The sequence below is a fragment of the Argentina silus genome (assembly GCF_951799395.1).
Source record: "Argentina silus genome assembly, chromosome: 22".
Taxonomy (NCBI): domain Eukaryota; kingdom Metazoa; phylum Chordata; class Actinopteri; order Argentiniformes; family Argentinidae; genus Argentina; species Argentina silus.
Window position 1 is genome coordinate 8886628 of NC_139676.1, and position 19915 is coordinate 8906542.

Here is a 19915-nt window from a genome sequence, read left to right on the forward strand (position 1 = left end):
CCGTGGAACAACTCTGTGTAGAAGTAGGCTAAGTGGGACAACAAAACAATTGAAGATGGTATTGAAATAAATTGTCGTTTCTGCCTCCCGTTTTTGAATCGACTCTGACTAGATGAGACTATTTTTAGACGGTCGGTGTAAGAGCATCTGCTGAAGACTGAAATGACTTGCTTATCAAAAAACGAGGACAAAATGAGTGTAGACCAGGGCGGGAGTCCTGCAGGAGGGCACGCAGAGTTCACCGCCTCGGTTACCCTCTCTGACTCAATCTCTCTCTCTCTCTCTCTATCTCTTTCTCTCTCTCTCTCTCTCTCTTTCTCTCTCTCTCTCCTTCTTTTTAATCATTACAGCTAGTTTCACAATCTAGAGTTGCAGTTGGCGGTGGCATAGATAGACCATCTGAAGTTGGAGATGTCAGTCTCGGGACACCCTGGCATTTGGCATTTTTTGATTTGTTGCCCACTGCTGCCCACGACCCAGGCCTAGAGAGAGAGAGAGAGATATTGTTTCGACAGACAATTGCTTCATCATTCTCTCGCTTTATCTCATTGTTTAACTCTCTCTCTCTCTCTCTCTTCCTCCTCCTCTCTCTCTCTCTTCCTCCCCCTCTCTCTCTCTCCCCCTCTCTCTCTCTTCCTCCCCCTCTCTCTCTCTCTCTGCAGGATCCTGCTCTGTTGAATGGGAGGGTGACCATCCATTATGCTAAGGCTGGAGCAGTGCTGGCCAGACAGGGGGACCAGGTACGGAGTCCTCTCCTCCCTTCCTCTCCTCTTTTGAAGTGTCAAAACATTCAAAAAGGAAAGACATGTTTTATCCATCCTCACTTATCTTATCTAATGTTTTTCATGTATTTCATTCTTCCTCCCTTCCTTTCCACTCCATCCTTGTCCTTTCTCTCTCTCTCTCTCTCTCTCTCTCGCTCCTGTCCTCCCCTCCTCTTCTCTTTCCCCTCCTCTCTCTCTCTCAGGACGCGAGTCTGCACTTCGTCCTGTCTGGCTGCCTGCATGTGTACCAGAGGATGATTGACAAGCAGGATGCAGTGTGTCTGTTCATCACCCAGCCTGGGGAGATGGTGGGACAGCTGTCCGTGCTCACAGGAGAACCCCTCATCTTCACTATCAAGGCCGTACGGGACTGCACCTTCCTCAAGATCTCCAAGTCCGACTTCTATGAGTGAGTGTCTCTCTCTCTCTCTCGCCACAACATAGATTTAAAAGCATAGGGTTAGGTGTAAACATGGGATTTAATGTTTAATTTACACCAATCATATGCTTTTAAATCCATTATGGGGACATGCACAAGTCCACAGTTCAGGAAGTAGGTGGAGAAATTGGTCTGGGCACTTGGCCTCTGCTCTGCTTTCGTCCTTTATAAACATGGCCATCTAGTGACTGAATACCTGAAGGTGATACCTGAGTGTGTTGACCCCGGCCCTGGCTGTGTGCTCTCTGCCGCCCCCTGCAGGATCATGCGTGAGCAGCCCAGTGTTGTCTTGAGCGTGGCCCACACCGTAGCCATACGCATGTCCCCCTTCGTCAGACAGATGGACTTCGCCATCGACTGGATGGCTGTGGAGGCTGGAAGAGCTCTCTATAGGTGTGTGTGTGTGTGTGTGTGTGTGTGTGTGTGTGTGTGTTGGCGGGGGGGGGGGTCTTATAATGTTGTGAGTTTTGTTTTACTGACACAGGTATACAAAGCAGTTTTCAAAACAACATTCCTCAGTGTATCACTTTGACAAATGAAAACACATAACTTTAGGCAGTATATACACATTTATCTACACATTTATATACACATTTATATAAACATTTATCTTGCATGCTGGAAAACCATATCAACCAGTGGCGATTGATGATAAATGAATGCAATTGTTTACCCACTGTTTTCCGTCCCCCCTCCTCTCCTCCGTCATCCTCCCTCCCTCTCTCTCTCTCCCTATCCCTCTCCCTCTCCCCCCTCCCCCGTCATCCTCCCACCTCCAGGCAGGACGACCAGTCAGACTGCACCTACATCGTCCTGAACGGTCGCCTGCGGTCCGTCATCCGCAAGGCCAACGGCAAGAAGGAGCTGGTGGGAGAGTACGGCCGGGGGGACCTGATAGGAGTGGTGAGAACACACTTACACTTACATTTAAATGTTTGCTTTTATCCAAAGCGACATTTTGTACATTTGTCTAAAGTAAGTGAATCATCTGTCCGTCAGTCAACATAAGAACAAATCTATGCTAGATCTAATCTAATCTGTGCTGGCAGTCACAATGCTAGAAGAAGGAAGGATATTACTTCTTTTTTTGTTATTATTATTATTACCAGTAGAGGAACTGTACAGAGGGGTAGTGGGGGGGTGGGGGGGGTCGGTGAAGAGGTCTTTAGGAGGGACAGGTAAGATGTAGCCTGAAGAGATGGGTCTTCTGTCTCCAGCGGAACCCACCCAGAATAGAACCCACTTAATGTCCCTGGGGCTTTATGGAAACACAGTCACAGGCTGCAGTCTGGGAGGCAAATGTCAAAATGATTATTTTTTTGTTCTCATTAACCTTTTATGTTTTAGATCGTAGATAGTTACGGTGAGGTTTTAATATAAGTTCTAGACAGGTCTTTCTTAGTTATAGTGTCGATAAAGTTATTTAGAAAATAATGTATTTTTAGACATGAGTTGCAGGTGGCTAAATCAGTGCCGTTTTCCGATTCTCTATGCACAGAGTGAGGATGATGAATCAAAAGAAAAGTCGATATACTATATGATGATGTGAAGAAACTTATTAACCTCTAAATAAATACTATTTTCACATTCTTTATGCATGCACAGTGAGGGAAAATAAGTAAATAAAAAGTATCAATATGAAACTTATGAACCCTCGATGTCTTCCCGAGGTGGAGGCTCTGACCAGACAACCACGAGCCACCACGGTCCACGCGGTCAGAGACACTGAACTGGTCAAGCTGCCTGAAGGAACGCTCAATAACATCAAGAGGAGGTACCCTCAGGTGAGTGTTTCCACCTTGTTTTGACTAGAATTGGTCTTAACAACTGATTTGGGAACTGCTCTCATTAACCCATAAACTGTAATAACCCATTACAAGTTGTTGTGTTTTGACCGTGGTAGTGTGTGTGTGTGGACCGTGTTTGGACCACACAGATGGTCATAAGTGGTTCTGTGTGTGTGTAGGTGGTGACCAGGTTGATCCACTTGTTGGGACAGAAGATCCTGGGGAACTTGCAACAGGCCCGCGGACCCTTTTCAGGTTCACATGCACACATATAGCAGCACTACTGCATACACACACACACACACACACACACACACACACACACGCGCGCATACACTTATGAAGCATACTTGGGCACACACACACACGCATGATGCGTACATAGGCGCGCATACACTTATGATGTGTACATGGGCACACACACACACACACACACTCTCTCACCCCATCTTTCTGTCCTCTAGGTTCAGCACTGGGCTTGTCCAGCGTGGCGTCCAGCTCTGACGTCACCAACCCCGCCAGTAACTTGTCCACCGTGGCCGTCCTGCCCATATCTGACGATGTGCCGATCAACGCCTTCAACCTGGAGCTCAGCCACGCCCTCAGCGCCATCGGTACCCGCCCACGCTGTCTCATCTGTCAATCACCATTCAAAGCTGATCACGCCCCTCCCGTTCCGATCAACATCAACCCTCTGTGGAAAGATAGATTATTACACCAGATTATTGATGAAGACCATTGTATCTGTTTTTATAGTGAATAGTTATTGTTCTGTCTTGCTGTTTACTTACGTCTCTTGTCTGTCTCCTGATGTGTAGGACCAACCCTGCTGTTGACCAGTGACATCATCAGAGAGCGACTGGGGGCCTCGGCTCTGGACAGGTCTGTTGGATGACATTAGTCAGTCAAGAATCTTCTCCAACCTCCAAACTTTTTCTCTCCTCTCTCTCTTCTCTCTGTTTTGCCCTTTTTCTATCGAAGACTTTCTTCTTTTTAACCTCCCTCTCCTCCCCTGCAGTGTTTTTATTTGAACCCTATTCCTCTCTCTCTCTCTCTCTCTCTCTCCCCCCCCCCCGTTCAGTATCCATGAGTACCGTTTGTCTGGCTGGCTGGCCCAGCAGGAGGACATCAACCGGATCGTTCTGTACCAGACGGACAGCACCATGACCCCCTGGACTCAGCGCTGCATCCGCCAAGCCGACTGCATCCTCATCGTGGGCCTGGGGGACCAGGAGCCCGCCCTTGGACAGGTAGGAGGGGTGGTAGTCTAGGGGGGGCGGAGGCTGAGTGACGGGGGGGGCTGAGGGGCTGAGGGGCTGAAGGGCTGAGGGGAGTGTTGGGTGAGGTTCTGTCTTGGACAGGTGAAGAGGAGGAGGTGGAGGAAGGAGGAGGGGGGTGTAGTTTGAGGGCAGTAGGGGTGTTAGGGTGTTGTTGGGTGGGGTTAGGTGTTGTTGGTCTTCTACTGTGAACATCCACATGAACATCTCACCTCTTGAGAACATGATTGGTTGTGCCTAGTCTACACCCTATCCTCAGTCATGTATCTCTTCTCTGGCTAGCTTGTCTGTATGGGTCTTTATTATGGGTCTTTATTATGGGTCTATGGGTCTTGTCTGTATGGTCTATAGTACGGGTGTATATCTGTTGGTTTCGTATGATTCAGTCTTCAATTGAATGAAAGCCAAATAAGTACAAAAATGTCTGAAGTGGCTTTATTTGCACCTGGTCTCTAATCGCCTCACTAACTCTGCCGATGCCTGTTTCTCCCCCCCGTGTGTGTGTGTGTGTGTGTGTGTGTGTGCGTGTGTGCGTGTGTGCGCGTTCCCTGTCCCTCTCTCCCTGCAGCTGGAGCAGATGTTGGAGAACACGGCGGTGCGGGCCCTGAAGCAGCTGGTCCTGCTGCACCGCGAGGACGGGCCGGGACCCTCCAGGACCGTGGAGTGGCTCAACATGCGCAGCTGGTGCTCCGGACACCTGCACCTCCGGTGCCCCCGCCGGGTCTTCTCCAGACGGGGACCCTCCAAACTGGTTCGCAGCCTTTTCGACCCAAATAAAAGAATCTTTCCGCTTGCGGCGGTGTCCTTTCGGTGCTAGTACTCATCCCACACTCACTGTGTCCTATTGAAACAGACGCTCATTAAACCCGTCCGGCTAAACATGAATGCGATACGTATGCCTTGATTTTCAAAAGCAGATATTTGAAAGACATACGTGTGAATGAGTACCAGTAGATATCTATCTGAAAGATATGGGTATTTGTTTATATGTCAAGTATATTGAGCAGCATGGAGTGTTGGGAGATGACGGTGTGTATTGTGTGTGTGTGTGTGTGTGTGTGTGTGTGTGTGTTTTTGTTTGGCAGAGGGAGGTGTATGAGAAGGTGTTTGAGAAGACGGCGGACAGACACAGCGATTTCTCTCGGCTGGCCCGGGTCCTGACCGGCAACAGCATCGCCCTGGTGCTGGGGGGAGGGGGCGCCAGGTGAGTGGGACTGAGGGAAGGAGACGAGGAAAGGAAGCCATTTTAAAACTATCGGGACACAGCACGAGGCCCTGTATGAATGCATGCGTGCAACCTTCCTTCCTTAATGAAATCACAGATCTGACATGACCTTGATAGGTGAAAGCAATGCAATGAAAAGCTCGCTCAGGACCATTCCATCCATGTGAGATCAGTCATTACTTCAAGGAAGGGTGGAAGGAAAGATGCATTTCCAAAGGATTGGAACCAGGCCCAAGCGCCTTCACAGTTCCCGGAACAGTTGTTGTTGTTGTGGTTTTTCCCTCGTCTCTGATTGATTGGTGGTTGTCCCTGTCACTCCTGCAGAGGCTGCTCGCACGTGGGCGTTATCAAGGCCATGGAGGAGGCGGGGATTCCCATCGACATCGTGGGCGGGACTTCCATCGGCTCGTTCATCGGGGCGCTGTACGCTGAGGAGAGGAGTGCCGTGCGCACCAAGCAGAGAGCCAGAGAGTGGTCCAAGGTCCGCCCCCCGCCCCCCTCCCCCCCCCCCAACCCCACGCTTTCCTGTCATGCAGTTCACCTCTCAGACATGTTCATTATGTGTTCATTAGTCCGTCTGAAATGAATTACATGTCTCTCTCTCTCACTTTCTCTCTCTCTCTCTCTGGCCCTCCCTCACTCACTCACTCGCTCTCTCTCTGTCTCTGTCATCCCCTTGAATCTCTCTCCCTCTCCCTCTCCCTCTCCCTCTCCTCCTCGCTGGCCCCTACAGGCAATGAACTCTGTGTTCAAGACCGTCCTGGACCTGACTTATCCCATCACCTCCATGTTCTCTGGCTCTGCCTTCAACACCAGCATCTCCAAAGTGTTCCAGGACAAGCAAGCTGAGGTGAGAGGCCACTGCAAAGGACTGTTGAGGTGTCTGTGTCTGTGTCTGTGTCTGTGTCTGTGTCTGTGTCTGTGTCTATCTCACATGTTTTGTATGTACCCAGGACCTGTGGCTCCCGTATTTCAACGTCACCACTGACATCACGGCCTCCGCCATGCGTGTGCACCAAGACGGTGAGTGGCAGCTGAGCGCTGACCCCTCCCCCTCCGCTCTATCGCTGTTTTTTGAACGGATAAATATGTATACGTTGGTTATTTTAGCGTAGAATAGGAATGGTTTGTCATTGCTTCAGGAATTGGTGACAGTAGGACTTCGATAGCTGTTAGGGTCAGTCTTAAGTAGTCAGTTGACACACACACACACACAACACACTCTAAGTGTGTTACATAGACTGTGTAGGTCAATTAGACACTCTATTCACAGCTCAAAAACTCTAAAACAAAAATCTACTTATAATGCAACTCCCAGAGATGACTGAGAACTAATGTGTGAAATTGGCATGGTCATTAATCGACTCTCTTAGTCACTCCAAATGCCCCTTACGGAATTATTCAGCTAATTCGAAATTCTGCGGGCTCACTGAGTCAGTGATTACAGCTATTAAAACTCCCTGGCCCCTCATTTCAGCATGTTAATGAACTCTAGCAATTAATCGAGAGATGATATAAGCTTATCAAAGACCAGGCAAGAGAAGAGAGTTGTTTGGATCAGTGAGGAACTCGATGGTTAGATGATCCAGTTGATAAGTTAGACCATTTTTAAAACCATAACAGCCTAGAGGTCGCATGCTTTCCAGCTTTTATCGTGAGAAAAGTAGGGTAAAAAATAAGTTAAAAAGCCATTTTCATGCTTGATTCTTCATCCATAGAATGATTGACTGTTAATAATGTATGCTTTGTGTTTGACTGACAGTTGAGAAATGCACTGCCACTAACTATAGCTGGTGTAGTCCTAGGCTGGGTTGCCCAGCCCCACCCCCACCCCCAAATCCAGTTTGCTGTTCATGTCTTCAATGTCTAGAGGTGTCCTTTGAGAAAGGACATACATTTGATATGGAAAAGTAGCTTTTATATCTATCAAATTGTTACAAAATTAGATTCTTGTTTACTGATTATGCATATTAGACAAGTTTTCTTCTTAGTGAATGCTGGATTTGGGGGTCCATAAGGTCGTGCGGGGGGGGTCCCGCTGATGAGCCTAGAATGCTTGTGTGCTTGCATCCTTGGCATGTCTGTACTTACTGCCAGAGCAAAGCTTTACTCTAACTCTCTATTCAGCTTCCTACTCTGATGTCGCTTCCTCTTGATGTTCACTTCCTCTTGACAACCTAGTCTACCTAATCCTCCCATCTCTCTCTCTCTCTCTCTCTCTCTCTTTTCTTTCTCTCGTTCTCTTTCTCTCTTGCGAAACATAACATGGGTCACGCTAGCAATTTAAATGTCCTCCTCAACCCACATTTCCTTTTACATCAGTGTTGTGTCAAAAAAACAAAACATGGCTTTAAAAACAATGCTGAACCAACGCTGTAGTGATGACTCTAATGTTAACTGCTCATGTAGTGAATCTCGGGAACGTGTAGCATCCGTGCTTAGGCCTATTGTTAGTCATAGGCATAGTGTTAGTAGCTGACCCCCCCCACCCCCACCCACCCACCCACCCTTGTCCGCGTCAACAAGTAGGATCCAGAACATTCTTCCCTTGCTTCTCCCTGCTCTCCCTAACGCCACTCCCTCCGCCCCTCCTTCCCTCGCTCCCTCCCTCCCTCCCTCCTCCGCTTTCCATAGTTTTCCTGATGTGCTTTCTTTCATATTGCTCTAAAAACCTCTTATTACTGTACACACACACACACACACACACACACAGGCAGACACACACACACACACACACAGACAGGCAGACACGCACACACACACACACACACACACACACAGACACACACACACACACACACACACAGACAGGCAGACATGCACACACACACACACACACACACACACACACACACACTCAGACAGACAGGCAGACATGCACACACACGATCAGGGAGTGATGTTTGTTCACAGCTCAGTGAGTGTGAGCCATTTCAACACCAACCTCCATCGGTGGTTTTTCAATAGAGGATGTTGCACAGTTGTTGCGTCAAGAAACGCAAGGGTACGCAATGGTGCCATTCGGTTTGTGCAACACCCCGTGCTGCCCTAGGCTGCTACAGTAGACGCCAGTGGATCTCAGAGACACAGCTAGGCACAGCGGTGTCCCATGGGTATTAATGGAGTGAGTTTTTCTATTTCTTTTTCTTTTGTTTATTTCGTTAATTTCCACCCTAGGCCAATAGTCATGGTGGCTACGGCTGTGAGATGTGGTTAACACCATTAATGAAGTCACGGTCCCTTTTACTAGTGTGCACAAGATAACACTCAGCCTGGCTTGTAGTCCTCCCCTCTGTCTGTCTTTAACTCGTGGTTTCTCTTCTTTTTATGGATCTCCCTCCCTCCCTCCCTCCCTCTTTGTTCTATCATGCCATCACCTCCTCTCTCTCTCCTCTGTGGGGCATTTTTTTTGTGGTGCTTCTGAAAGTGATAGACATTCTCTCTCGCTCTTTCGCTCCCTCTCTCTCTCACACACACTCTCTTTCTCTCTCTCTCTCTCTCTCTCTCTCTCTGGCTGTAGTAGGCTCTGTCATCTATCTAACCAAGCTTATTCTAATACGTACACTTTAGACAAACACCAGATAGACTTACTGTGACTTTTGTAAGTCTGGGGAAGACTTGAATGGGATGATATTATTATTATTATTATTATTATTATTTTTTTTTTTTTTAAAGAGTAGCCCTTTATTGTTTATGGTTAGCGATTTACTGATATTTGTAGTTTCAGTCAGTTGAGATATCTGTTGTAATATGATAGCCTTTTTAAAAAAAATAAAACATCTGTATATTATTCTTATTTTGGCCAATATTTGTATAAATGCAATTGTTGTTTTATATGAGCTGGCCACTCCTAAGGTAATGTTGTTTAGTGTATTCAGAAATGTTCATGCAGGGTTTTATGGAAAGGGAAAATTTGGGAGTTTGCAAGTTGTTATATTGCAGGAGCTCTGGACATGTTCTGTCCCTCATCTCCTCCATCTGTCTCCTGCTCTCTGCCACTTCTTGCTATTTTCCCCTCTCTTCCCTTGCCATCTCTCTCTCTACCTCTACCTACGTCTCTCTCTACCTGAACCTACCTCTCTCTCTACCTGAACCTACCTCTCTCTCTCTCTCTCTCTACCTCTACCTACCTCTCTCTCTACCTGAACCTACCTACCTCTCTCTCTCTACCTCTACCTACCTCTCTCTCTCTCTCTCTCTACCTCTACCTACCTCTCTCTCTACCTGAACCTACCTCTCTCTCTCTCTCTCTCTACCTCTACCTACCTCTCTCTCTACCTGAACCTACCTACCTCTCTCTCTCTACCTCTACCTACCTCTCTCTCTACCTGAACCTACCTACCTACCTCTCTCTCTACCTCTACCTACCTCTCTCTCTACCTGAATCTACCTACCTCTCTCTCTCTGTCTCTGTCTCCCTCTCTCTCTCTACCTCTACTTACCTCTCTCTCTACCTGAACCTACCTACCTCTCTCTCTCTCTCTCTCTGTCTCCCTCTCTCTCTACCTGAACCTACCTACCTACCTCTCTCTCTCTCTGTCTCTGTCTCCCTCTCTCTCTCTACCTCGACCTACCTCTCTCTCTACCTGAACCTACCTCTCCCTCTCTCTCTCTACCTGTACCTACCTCTCTCTCTACCTGTACCTACCTACTTACCTCTCTCTCTCTGTCTCCCTCTCTCTCTCTACCTGAACCTACCTACCTACCTCTCTCTCTCTGTCTCCCTCTCTCTCTCTACCTGAACCTACCTACCTATCTCTCTCTGTCTCCCTCTCTCTCTCTACCTGAACCTACCTTTCTCTCTCTCTCTACCTGAACCTACCTGCCTACCTCTCTCTCTCTCTCTCTCTCTCTCTCTCTCTGTGTCCATGTTTGATGTCCCTCCTTGTCATCTTCATTTTGACAGGCAGTCTCTGGCGCTATGTCAGAGCCAGTGCGTCCTACACCCCCTATTTACCTCCCCTCTGCGACCCCAAGGATGGCCACTTGCTTGTGGATGGTTGCTATGTTAACAATGTCCCAGGTCAGAGTTCAAACCCCTGATTCCCTCCCATCGACCACTCGGCTACCCTACCCCCCTCCCATATTCCGTCTCGCCCTTTAACCAACCCCTCCCCCCTGACCAGTTGGACATTGGGAACCCATGGTTTGGAAGGAGAGTTTGATAAACTTACATGTTTGAGTATTTGAGTGAAGGGGAGTGATGTCCCGCACTTAACCAACACTTCAACGGTATTTCCCTCATCAATTTGGCTTCTTACTTCACACACATCCCCCCCTCCCAACTACGCACACACACACACACACACACGCACCACTTCTGAATTGGCTTGGCCCCGCCCTCTGTGTGAAAACCCCTCCCTCTTTGTCCCCTGATCGGCAGTGAGGCTTTGCTCATGGCAGGCAGGTGTATATCCATGGGTCAGAGGCCAGAGAGATGCATGCTGGTCCTGTTACTGTAGTGGCGCCCTCCCCCGTTCCGTTCCACCTCCACACCCTCCTCTCCATCTCACATGTTCTGCACTTGGCTGGTATACACACACACACACACACACACACACACAGAATACACACTCTACTCTCCTGCTTCTTTCTGCGATGATACAGTCACTTAGGCTTGAGGCCTTTCCACGCCTGGGTGCTTTTCTCCCCCTCTTCTTCCTAAAGCGTAAAGCTTGGGTCAGCCTTTAGGATCAGTGTAGGTCAGTCCTAGAGTTGAACGAAAAACTCGCTGAAAAAAGAGCTTTCTCTCAGAAGAGGTCGCTATGAGGTCAAGAGCCGGCGTGCCGTCGACGGTTTCGTGACGGGGGAGAAAGATCTGTCCGGACATCTCATTCTGTCCCTTTCTTTGTGTCCTGGTTTTGTTGTCATTTTTCTCTCCAGTGTTGTCCATGTGTCCGTTTGTCCATCGCTAGCGTCTCTCGTCCCCCTGCGTTGCCCACCAAAGGAGTGCTTTTATAGGGCTTATGGGTTATGTCGAGCGGTTGCACCACCCCCCACAGGACATGTTATGCTTCCCTAAGCAGGACCTCTCCACCCCCCCCCCCCCCACCACCACCACCCCCCTTCGCTTTGCTTGCGTTCATGTGCATGTCAGTGTATGCATCTATATATTTATAAGCCTAAATATATATATAGATAACCGTGTTGGCGTCCCCTGTTTTTTTCCTTTAGCTTTTGCAAGTTGTGAGAGTGTTCTGGATCCTACCGTTGGATATACCCCAACATATCATCAGTTTTTGTGTCTACGTTAGTTAGTTTATGGCCTCAATCAGAACGTACGGGCTAAATGGTCAACTTTGGGACCAAATTTGGTCCTCAGTTAAAACCTAAGTTCTTTTTCCTAGACCACTCCACCCACACAAGTGAATTTTGCTCGGCTACCCCCCCCCCCCCCCCCCCCTTCAAATTCCACGTACAGCAGCACTCTTCTCTTTCTCTGGTGCTCCTTATCCTTCCAACCCATGCAGCGCCCAGCCTGCTCCTGCCCTCTGCTGGACCTGAGCGGTAATGCAGGACAGCTCAGGGCAGGACTAGCTGGTTGCCCCTAACATGTTCACTGTAAGATCTCCAGACACCGATCCACCCCCTCAACAACACACCCAGCACTGCTTCTTGTGTGTAGATAGCGATACGACGGGACAGGCCAAATGTTTCAATATAGTTTTAATGGTTTTGGTTTTGGAGTGTGGCTAGATTAGACATTCAGAGAAACTCACAAGGAGCAGCGGATGGTTGTTGTGGGGACAGAGGTTTGGAGATCAAATCTACCTCGCCACTCTGTGATTGCACCCCTACCCTCTTACCCTGTGGTAGCCCCTACACACACACACACACACACACACACACACACACACACACACACACACACACAGGTCTCTGTGCAGGGTAAGGAGGTTAGGGGGATGCAGAAGCAAGTATAGAGGTAGGCAGAACCACATTCCCAGTCTATGGTTATAACCATCATATTTGGGTGGGGGGGGGGGGGTGACCTCAGCCCCTTACGGTTACCTCCCCCCCCCTCCATCACCCTCCCCCTCCTCTGGGCTGGGATTGTGGTCTGCCAACGCACTAACCTGAGACGTTACAGCAACGTTATTGAGATGTTATCCCCCCCCCTCCCCTCCTCCTCCCCTCCCTCCTCCCGGTGTGCCAGGCTCACTGTGGCGTTATGTGAGGGCGAGCATGACCCTCTCGGGGTACCTGCCACCTCTGTGCGACCCCAAAGATGGCAACTTGCTTATGGACGGTGGCTACATCAACAACCTGCCAGGCAAGTAGAGGTTACCCCCCCCCCCCCCCAAACCCCATTCCCCCACCCCCACCCCCCCCTCCACTACCCCCCCTACTAGCCCCTCTGCCCAACCCTCCCCCTCAATGGGAGAAGAGGAAGGCTTATGGGAGGGAGGGGGGCAGTAGAGGGGTATTAGGGGGTTTTAAGGGGACAGGAAATGATCTATGGGTGAGTATGTATGAACCAGTGCTGTCGTTTGATCGGTGTGTTGGGTTTTCCCCCCCATCTGGTTTAAAAAACACAACAAAAAAAACAAAAGGCTCTTTGTTTGGCAGTGAGTGAACTAAAGCCTAGCCTATCAGACAGACAAACATGGAGGAAATGAGAACACAGGAAATGTAATCTCCTTCTTCCCTCTGGGACCATATATACTAAAAATGCACTCACTGTGCTGTCAGTCGATAAAAACGCTGTCAGTCGATAAAAAATATTTTATATTTTTATTATTTGACAAGAATCTGTTATTATAATCTGATATTTCCGGGCTCAGTCGCCACAGTAGATCAGATGGGAAGAAAACGGCCCAGTGTGGAGTCTACGACCAGTCTGTGGGAGTGATGGTGGACTCGGCCCAAATCCTACCACCCCCGTCACCACCAGTTTTTCAAATGAACGCTAAATCGGGGTTGAACGATGCCGTTGTTGTCTGTCAAGCTGCCCGGTGTCTGATTGGTTGAAAGTATTTCAAAAGGGCGGGAAAGAAGATAACAGTATTCGGGATCATTCTGGGTGCCTTGGGCAAACTGATTAAATTCAATACTGTAGTTGGCTACCATTCTCCCACCCAGCAAGAGAATGTTATTATTGCTTTTGAAACATTGTGACATCAACACAAAGACACCAGTCCGCTCTGACATTCCGTCCCCTCCAGTTGAAACACAACACGCTGAATCAGTCCCCATATTTGTAGTTCTTATCGGAGTGTACAGTAGTCAGCTTAGGAGTCCAGTCTATCCAACCTTGCGATACAGACTCCTTGTTGCATTTCAACTGGAAACAAAGGGACAAGTTGAAATTATATTTTGATGAGGACCTTTTTTCTGTGCGCTAATCCTATTTTCTTAAAGCATAATTTGATTATGATCAAAAAATAGTCTACCTTTGCCATATATTGCTAGTGTAAAGCCAGGTGATTTGAATCAATCTGTTCAAACCCTGCCGGTAACCCTAGCTCACTAGTCACACAAGGCAATATAAACCAACCATAGAACCAAAACTCTCCATCAATTATAAACATAATTTATCATATTTCTTTTTAAATGTAATGATCCTTGTAGCACGCAGAATAAAAGGTTCAGTGTATTAGGGATGGGGGCGAAGAGTGTATTGCATACAATGTTACTGGTAATGAAATGTACTGTATACCATGTTTCACAAACCTGTTTAAACGTATCCTCCTCAATTGGGGATGTATGTATTTGAGTCTCCATCAGGTTTGTGCAATATGTTCTGGGTCATATAAGTGATGTACCGTTCCTTTTTAACTGTGTATTGGTGAGCTGTGAACGCACCCTCCAGTGACTGACCCAGTGTGTAACACACAGGGGGGGGGGGGGGGGGGGGGGGGGGGGGGGGGGGGGGGTTGGTAGAGGTAGACATCGGAGGACAAGCTCATTGTAATGCATGGAGTGGAATGAGTCATACAATGAGCCCGTCGTCCGATTTTCGACCTCCACCAGCCCTCCCCCTGGATCTCGTTTACGTGGATAATCACGCTCACTCTCTAATTCTCACTGAATTATTGAAAGTGTACACTTCCCTCACGCTAAGGCTGATGGGAGATATGCTAATGAGGCGCGTGCTGGCCACTCGCAATGGGTCAACCCTGTGTGGAACCTGTCGTCGTGTACGTTGTCTCACACACAGACACACACACAGACACACACACAGACAGCGCTGCATTATCACTGCCACAACTAAGGCAGCATGAATCTAAGCCCATATTCGAAGAGGGTCAAGAGATCTTCTAACCGCTCGGGACCGTTTCGAACCCCAATCTTTATGAATCTGATCTCCCTCCCCACTCCACCGGAGTCGTGGGGTATTCCATTGTTAATGTGTGTATCTAATGCAGCTGTTTGTGGTGTGTGTGTGTGTGTGTTGTCTGGAGTGCGAGTGTGAACCCAATACACCGTGTCACTTAGCAACCGTAATAACCCCAGAACTTCTTATCGTCCCCTGCTGCCGGCTCTCGTGTGTGTGTGTGTGTGTGTGTGTGTGTGTGTCTCGCGCGCGCGCGTGCGCGATGTGAACGTCCCACAGCGGACATCGCCCGGAACATCGGCGCCAAGACGGTCATCGCCATCGATGTGGGCAGCCAGGACGAGACCGACCTCTGCAACTACGGCGACAGCCTGTCCGGCTGGTGGTTGCTGTGGAAACGGATCAACCCCTGGGCTGAGAAAGTGAAGGTGCGTATGATGATTTAGATTTAGGATGCATTATGTCGTTCACGTGAATAAAGCTGGGAATAAAGCTTTAATACTCAAAGCTCAAAGTCGTGGTACAGACATAACAAATACAAGCGGGAATTACATCAGTGTGTGAGATGACAGGAAAAGGGATGTAACACACACACACACACACACACACTCTCTCTCTCTCTCTCTCACACTTTTCACTCTCCCACACACACACACACACACACACTCATCCTGTGGTCCATGCTGTGGGCAGGTTCCAGACATGGCAGAGATCCAGTCGAGGCTGGCCTACGTGTCGTGTGTGCGCCAGCTGGAGCTGGTGAAGAAGAGTGCCTACTGCGAGTACATCAGACCGCCCATAGACCGCTTCAAGACCATGGACTTTGGCAAGTTCGACGAGATCTATGTGAGTCCATTTTGTGTGTGTGTGTGTTAGGGCTGTGATGGTTGCAGTTACTGGCAGTTACACAAGGACAATTTTAGCTTTCTCTCTCTCCCTCCCTCTCTCTCTCTCTCCCTCCCTCTCTCTCTCTCTTCTATATATGGAATGTCTATAGACTTTCATATAGCTAACATACTACAGTACCTAACGTACTACTGTACCTTGCTGTACCTGGTATAAAAGAGGCCCCATCTCCACCTTGTGTTTCAGGACGTGGGGTACCAGCACGGTAAGCTGCTGTTCACTGGCTGGGCTCGCGGTGACATCATAGACAACATGCTGAAAGACCATCGCTCGGCCGATTACAACGACAGCAAGAGAACAGACGTGAGTTGCGCGCGCACACACACACACACACACAAACAAACAAAGAGTCTCGTACACACACACACAGTGACCCAAACCGTACACCAAACGTGCAACAGTCTCACTGGCGCTTTCCTGGTCCTTCTGTGCTCCCTGTGTAATGACATTGTAATAACGTTTATTGAAAGCATTGCCATAACATTGTCATGTTCCTCAGACCTGCACGTGCCCAGCAGCAGACTTCACCGACCTGGCTGAGATTGTGTCCCGGATCGAGCCGGTCCAGAGCTACGTGGCCGACGCAGCAGAGGGTAGGGGATGGACCGTCAAATACAAAAGATGTCACATCTCTCTACCGCTATTTTATGATGTGAAAATATATTTCACAAATTGCACGAATTTCTGAAGTACATCAGTTATGAATGCTTATAGAAATACCTTTTTTATATCTTGCATGTTTTGACCTCACACAAGTTTATATGTATGTTGATACGGCGACCTATCTCTAATGACGACCTCTCTGATGACTATCTCTAATGACTATCTCTGACTGGACTGATGCCTATATATTCCCACTGGGACCATATATACTGAAAAATGTATGCACTCACTGCAATGTAAGTCGCTTTGGATAAAAGCGTCAGCTAAATGGCATTTCTTCTTCTTCTTCATCTCTATTGCGTTCCTTCAGCCGAGGAGTCGGACTGTCTGACAGAGTACGAGGAGGACGGGATGGACACAGTGAGAGAGGAAGAGGGGGAGGAGGAGGAAGAGGAGGCAGACGACCAAGATGACCACTCCCCTGGCGAGTGGGGCCAGAACGGGATCTTCCAGACGGTACGCGTACCACACACACACACACATATTCAGGATGGGGTTTTCCAGATGCTTTACACACACAGACACACACACACACACACCTCTTCTACAGTTTGAAGTGACTGGCTGTGTTCGCTGTTCCTCCAGGATGAGGAGAAGTCCGTCCGTCAGCGGAAGAAAACCCGCAGCGACTCCAACACCTGTTCCGAGGTCTCCGACTGCTGACACACGGAGAAAGAGGAGGAGAGGAAGAAAGGAGAGAGAGAGTGAAAGATGAAGAGAGAGACTGACTGACTCTGGGTCCAAAAACTAGGAGATGGGGGGGTGATGGAGGAGGAGGAGGAGAGCTGGACATGAGCTTCTTGTGGACTTCTGCAGCTACTGTCACTAAACGGAGCCATTGTAAGGGAGCATACCTAACCTTTGACCTTTGAACTTCCAACAAGCCGGCGTCCCATTGTTTCGTCACTCACCTCGACCTCTCCTCTCTACCCTCTTACCCTCTCCAAACTGAGGTTGGACACGACTCTGGTTGTAGACTGGAAGGTCTACCACCACCCCCACCACCACCATCCATAACCCCTGCCCACTGACGGCAAAGACTAAAGAGGAGCCTCTGGAAGAACCAACACAACGAAAACAATACTGGGTCAAAGTTCCCCGCGGTCTCCCACCGGGTGGATCCCTCCTAGCTCTGATGGTACTGATGGGGCCTGAGCTGACAGAGAAAGACTGTCTGCCAAGGGAGGCTGGTGGAGGTAGAAATCAGAGGACGGGCTCATTGTAATGCATGGAATGGAATGAGGAATGGTATCACTGTGTTTGATACCATTCCTCGTTCCGTTCCATGCATTACAATGATTCCTTGTTCCGTTCCATGCATTACAATGAGCCCGTCCTCCAATTTCTACCTCCACTAGCCTCCCCTGCTGTCTGCATGTACCTGTTTGTCTGTCCAAAATGTAGAAATGTTTTCATTGATGGTTCTGCCGTATGTTATTGAAGATGCTGATAGGTGTTATTATGTGATCAATACTTAACTGTATTCATTCAACTGTATTCAGCTGTTTGAGGAAGGTGTGTGTGTGTGCGTGCGTGCGTGTACGTGTCTGACGGACAAATGGAGGCTGGTTAGAGGTAGAAATCGGAGAACGGGCTCATTGTAATGCATGGGACGGACTGAGGAATGGTATCAAACACGTGCGTCAACATTCCGTTCCATGCATTAGAATGAGCCCGTCCTCCGATTTCTACCTCCACCAGCCTCCCCTGTGACAGACAGACATAGCAATGTAGAAAGCTAAGCAGATGTAGATTACATTTATTAATTTAGAGACCAGAAGTAGAACTGATGTAGAATGGAGAGATGGAGGTTAGTAGAGGTGGAAAGATGAAAAGACAGATAAAAAAAAATGAAGAGGTAGATTAGTGAAGAAATGAAAGAGATGATTGTTGTGGGACCGCCGATGTGCACATACAGTAGAAAGACATCGATGTAGGTAGATAAAAATTCATAGAGAGATGTAGGAATTTGAGAATGTATAGTGAAATGTAGGGAGCGAGTGTGTGTGTGTGTGTCAACGCTACGGTTTCAGCCATGATTGCGAGTTTGCTTGTATTCCAAGCAGAGGACGACATTTGCCTTTTTAAACCAAGTTTAGTCCACACACCATAGAAAGTAACTGTCAATGAGAGAACGGAGGTTTGCCAATGGACCTACGTGTGTAGATTATAAAACCTCCCTCTCCCCATTTATGCTTGCATGGGGTCATGAACTTTAACCTCATTGTCACAAAATCATTTCATGAAGTCTAAACTTGAGTAATACGAACCTAATATGGTAGAAATCTTAACAAAACTACATACCATACTAATACACATGTTAATACTCGTATATACATATAATATGTGTATAAGAATGAAATATTTGTGTCAGTGCTTTTGCTGCGTAACATGGGATGCTATGGTTGAAAGGGTACCATCTTAAATCCATTAACGTGTCTCGATGGTTGATGCCAATTTTTGTTTTTGTTTCTATTTATTTGTTTTACCACTGGCTTTTTTATTAGCTTTTTTAATAACACTGAAAAAGAAGAAAAAATCCAAATGGAGAATTCTACCGACATGAATATATATTATGAAATGAGTAATTCATTTCTTATTTAGCTTTGCTTTAGCTATTTTGCACTTGATGAGTATTTAGAATAATTTCTTGGGTTAGAAAATTCGATTTTTGTTTTGTTTTATTTGCATCTGCCTTAAGATGCCGTTGCCAATGGAGACGGAAGACGTACGCAAGTGTAATTTTGAATTAAAGAGACGTTAATAATATGCAGACTGAATAATAAATTAAATTATAATGCAACATTTTGGTGTTTCTGATTCATTGTAGACATGTTATTACATTTCTAATCTGATGTTGATGGGATGTTATTTAATTAGTTATACTCGCTGGTGATCTGTCCGTCCTTGGGACAACCTTTAGTTTGCTTGGTAGAGTGGGGAGTACATTTCCCAGCGTTTGCAGACTAGTGTAGAATAAGCAAGTTTGGAGATTAGTTTCCTTCATTTTCTAAGATGGACACATGCATCCAAATGCAGACCGTTTCATGACGACAACAATTTGTAAATACAAGAGTTGAGAAGTAAGTGACGACATCTCTTATTTTATGCTTTCTACTTTATTTAATTTAGGTCAATACAGTGTACAGTCTCCCATTCCAGTGTGTGTGTGTGTGTGTGTGTCCACCTACAAAGGAACTGTTTTCAGAGACACAGTGGTACTTGTTGATGGTTTTATTTTCATGTAAAAGTTTACCCTCCACTTCATCATTTCCTTTTCTCCCCTCCCGGCCCAGAGAGCTGCAGTTAGATAAACAATCAACAAGTCCTATACTGTAGCAGCTCATCAGCATAAGGACCTTGATAAGCTGAATCAAGCGTGCTAGCATGGACTGGAACCAAAGCCAGCAAACCCAGTGATCTTCTGTCTCCGTTGGTGGAGTATTGCACTACTATACACACATACAAATCCACGAGCACACATACAGGTTATTCACAGATGTGCAATGACCTTCAATCCCATATACTGTAAGCTTGCATTGTAACTATATGCATCCATAACATTTTTCGATCACAT

The 19915-nt window shown here is 47.5% G+C and overlaps 1 protein-coding gene across 1 annotated transcript in view; it reads left to right on the forward strand.

The window, feature by feature from the left end:
* Positions 1-19141, forward strand: part of pnpla6 (patatin-like phospholipase domain containing 6) — a 29249-nt gene extending 10108 nt beyond the window's left edge. Inside the window, exons 16-36 of the mRNA XM_083693978.1 lie at positions 663-740; positions 968-1173; positions 1465-1596; positions 1983-2106; positions 2874-2987; positions 3170-3245; positions 3455-3604; positions 3809-3872; positions 4072-4240; positions 4836-5018; positions 5353-5471; positions 5817-5973; positions 6226-6342; positions 6446-6515; positions 12649-12765; positions 15049-15197; positions 15463-15615; positions 15862-15978; positions 16175-16268; positions 16649-16794; positions 16924-19141. Of these exons, the coding sequence (XP_083550104.1) occupies positions 663-740; positions 968-1173; positions 1465-1596; positions 1983-2106; positions 2874-2987; positions 3170-3245; positions 3455-3604; positions 3809-3872; positions 4072-4240; positions 4836-5018; positions 5353-5471; positions 5817-5973; positions 6226-6342; positions 6446-6515; positions 12649-12765; positions 15049-15197; positions 15463-15615; positions 15862-15978; positions 16175-16268; positions 16649-16794; positions 16924-17001 (2613 nt within the window). The 3' untranslated portion in view covers positions 17002-19141. The remainder of the gene's footprint in view (positions 1-662; positions 741-967; positions 1174-1464; positions 1597-1982; positions 2107-2873; positions 2988-3169; positions 3246-3454; positions 3605-3808; positions 3873-4071; positions 4241-4835; positions 5019-5352; positions 5472-5816; positions 5974-6225; positions 6343-6445; positions 6516-12648; positions 12766-15048; positions 15198-15462; positions 15616-15861; positions 15979-16174; positions 16269-16648; positions 16795-16923) is intronic.
* Positions 19142-19915: the final 774 nt, after the last annotated feature.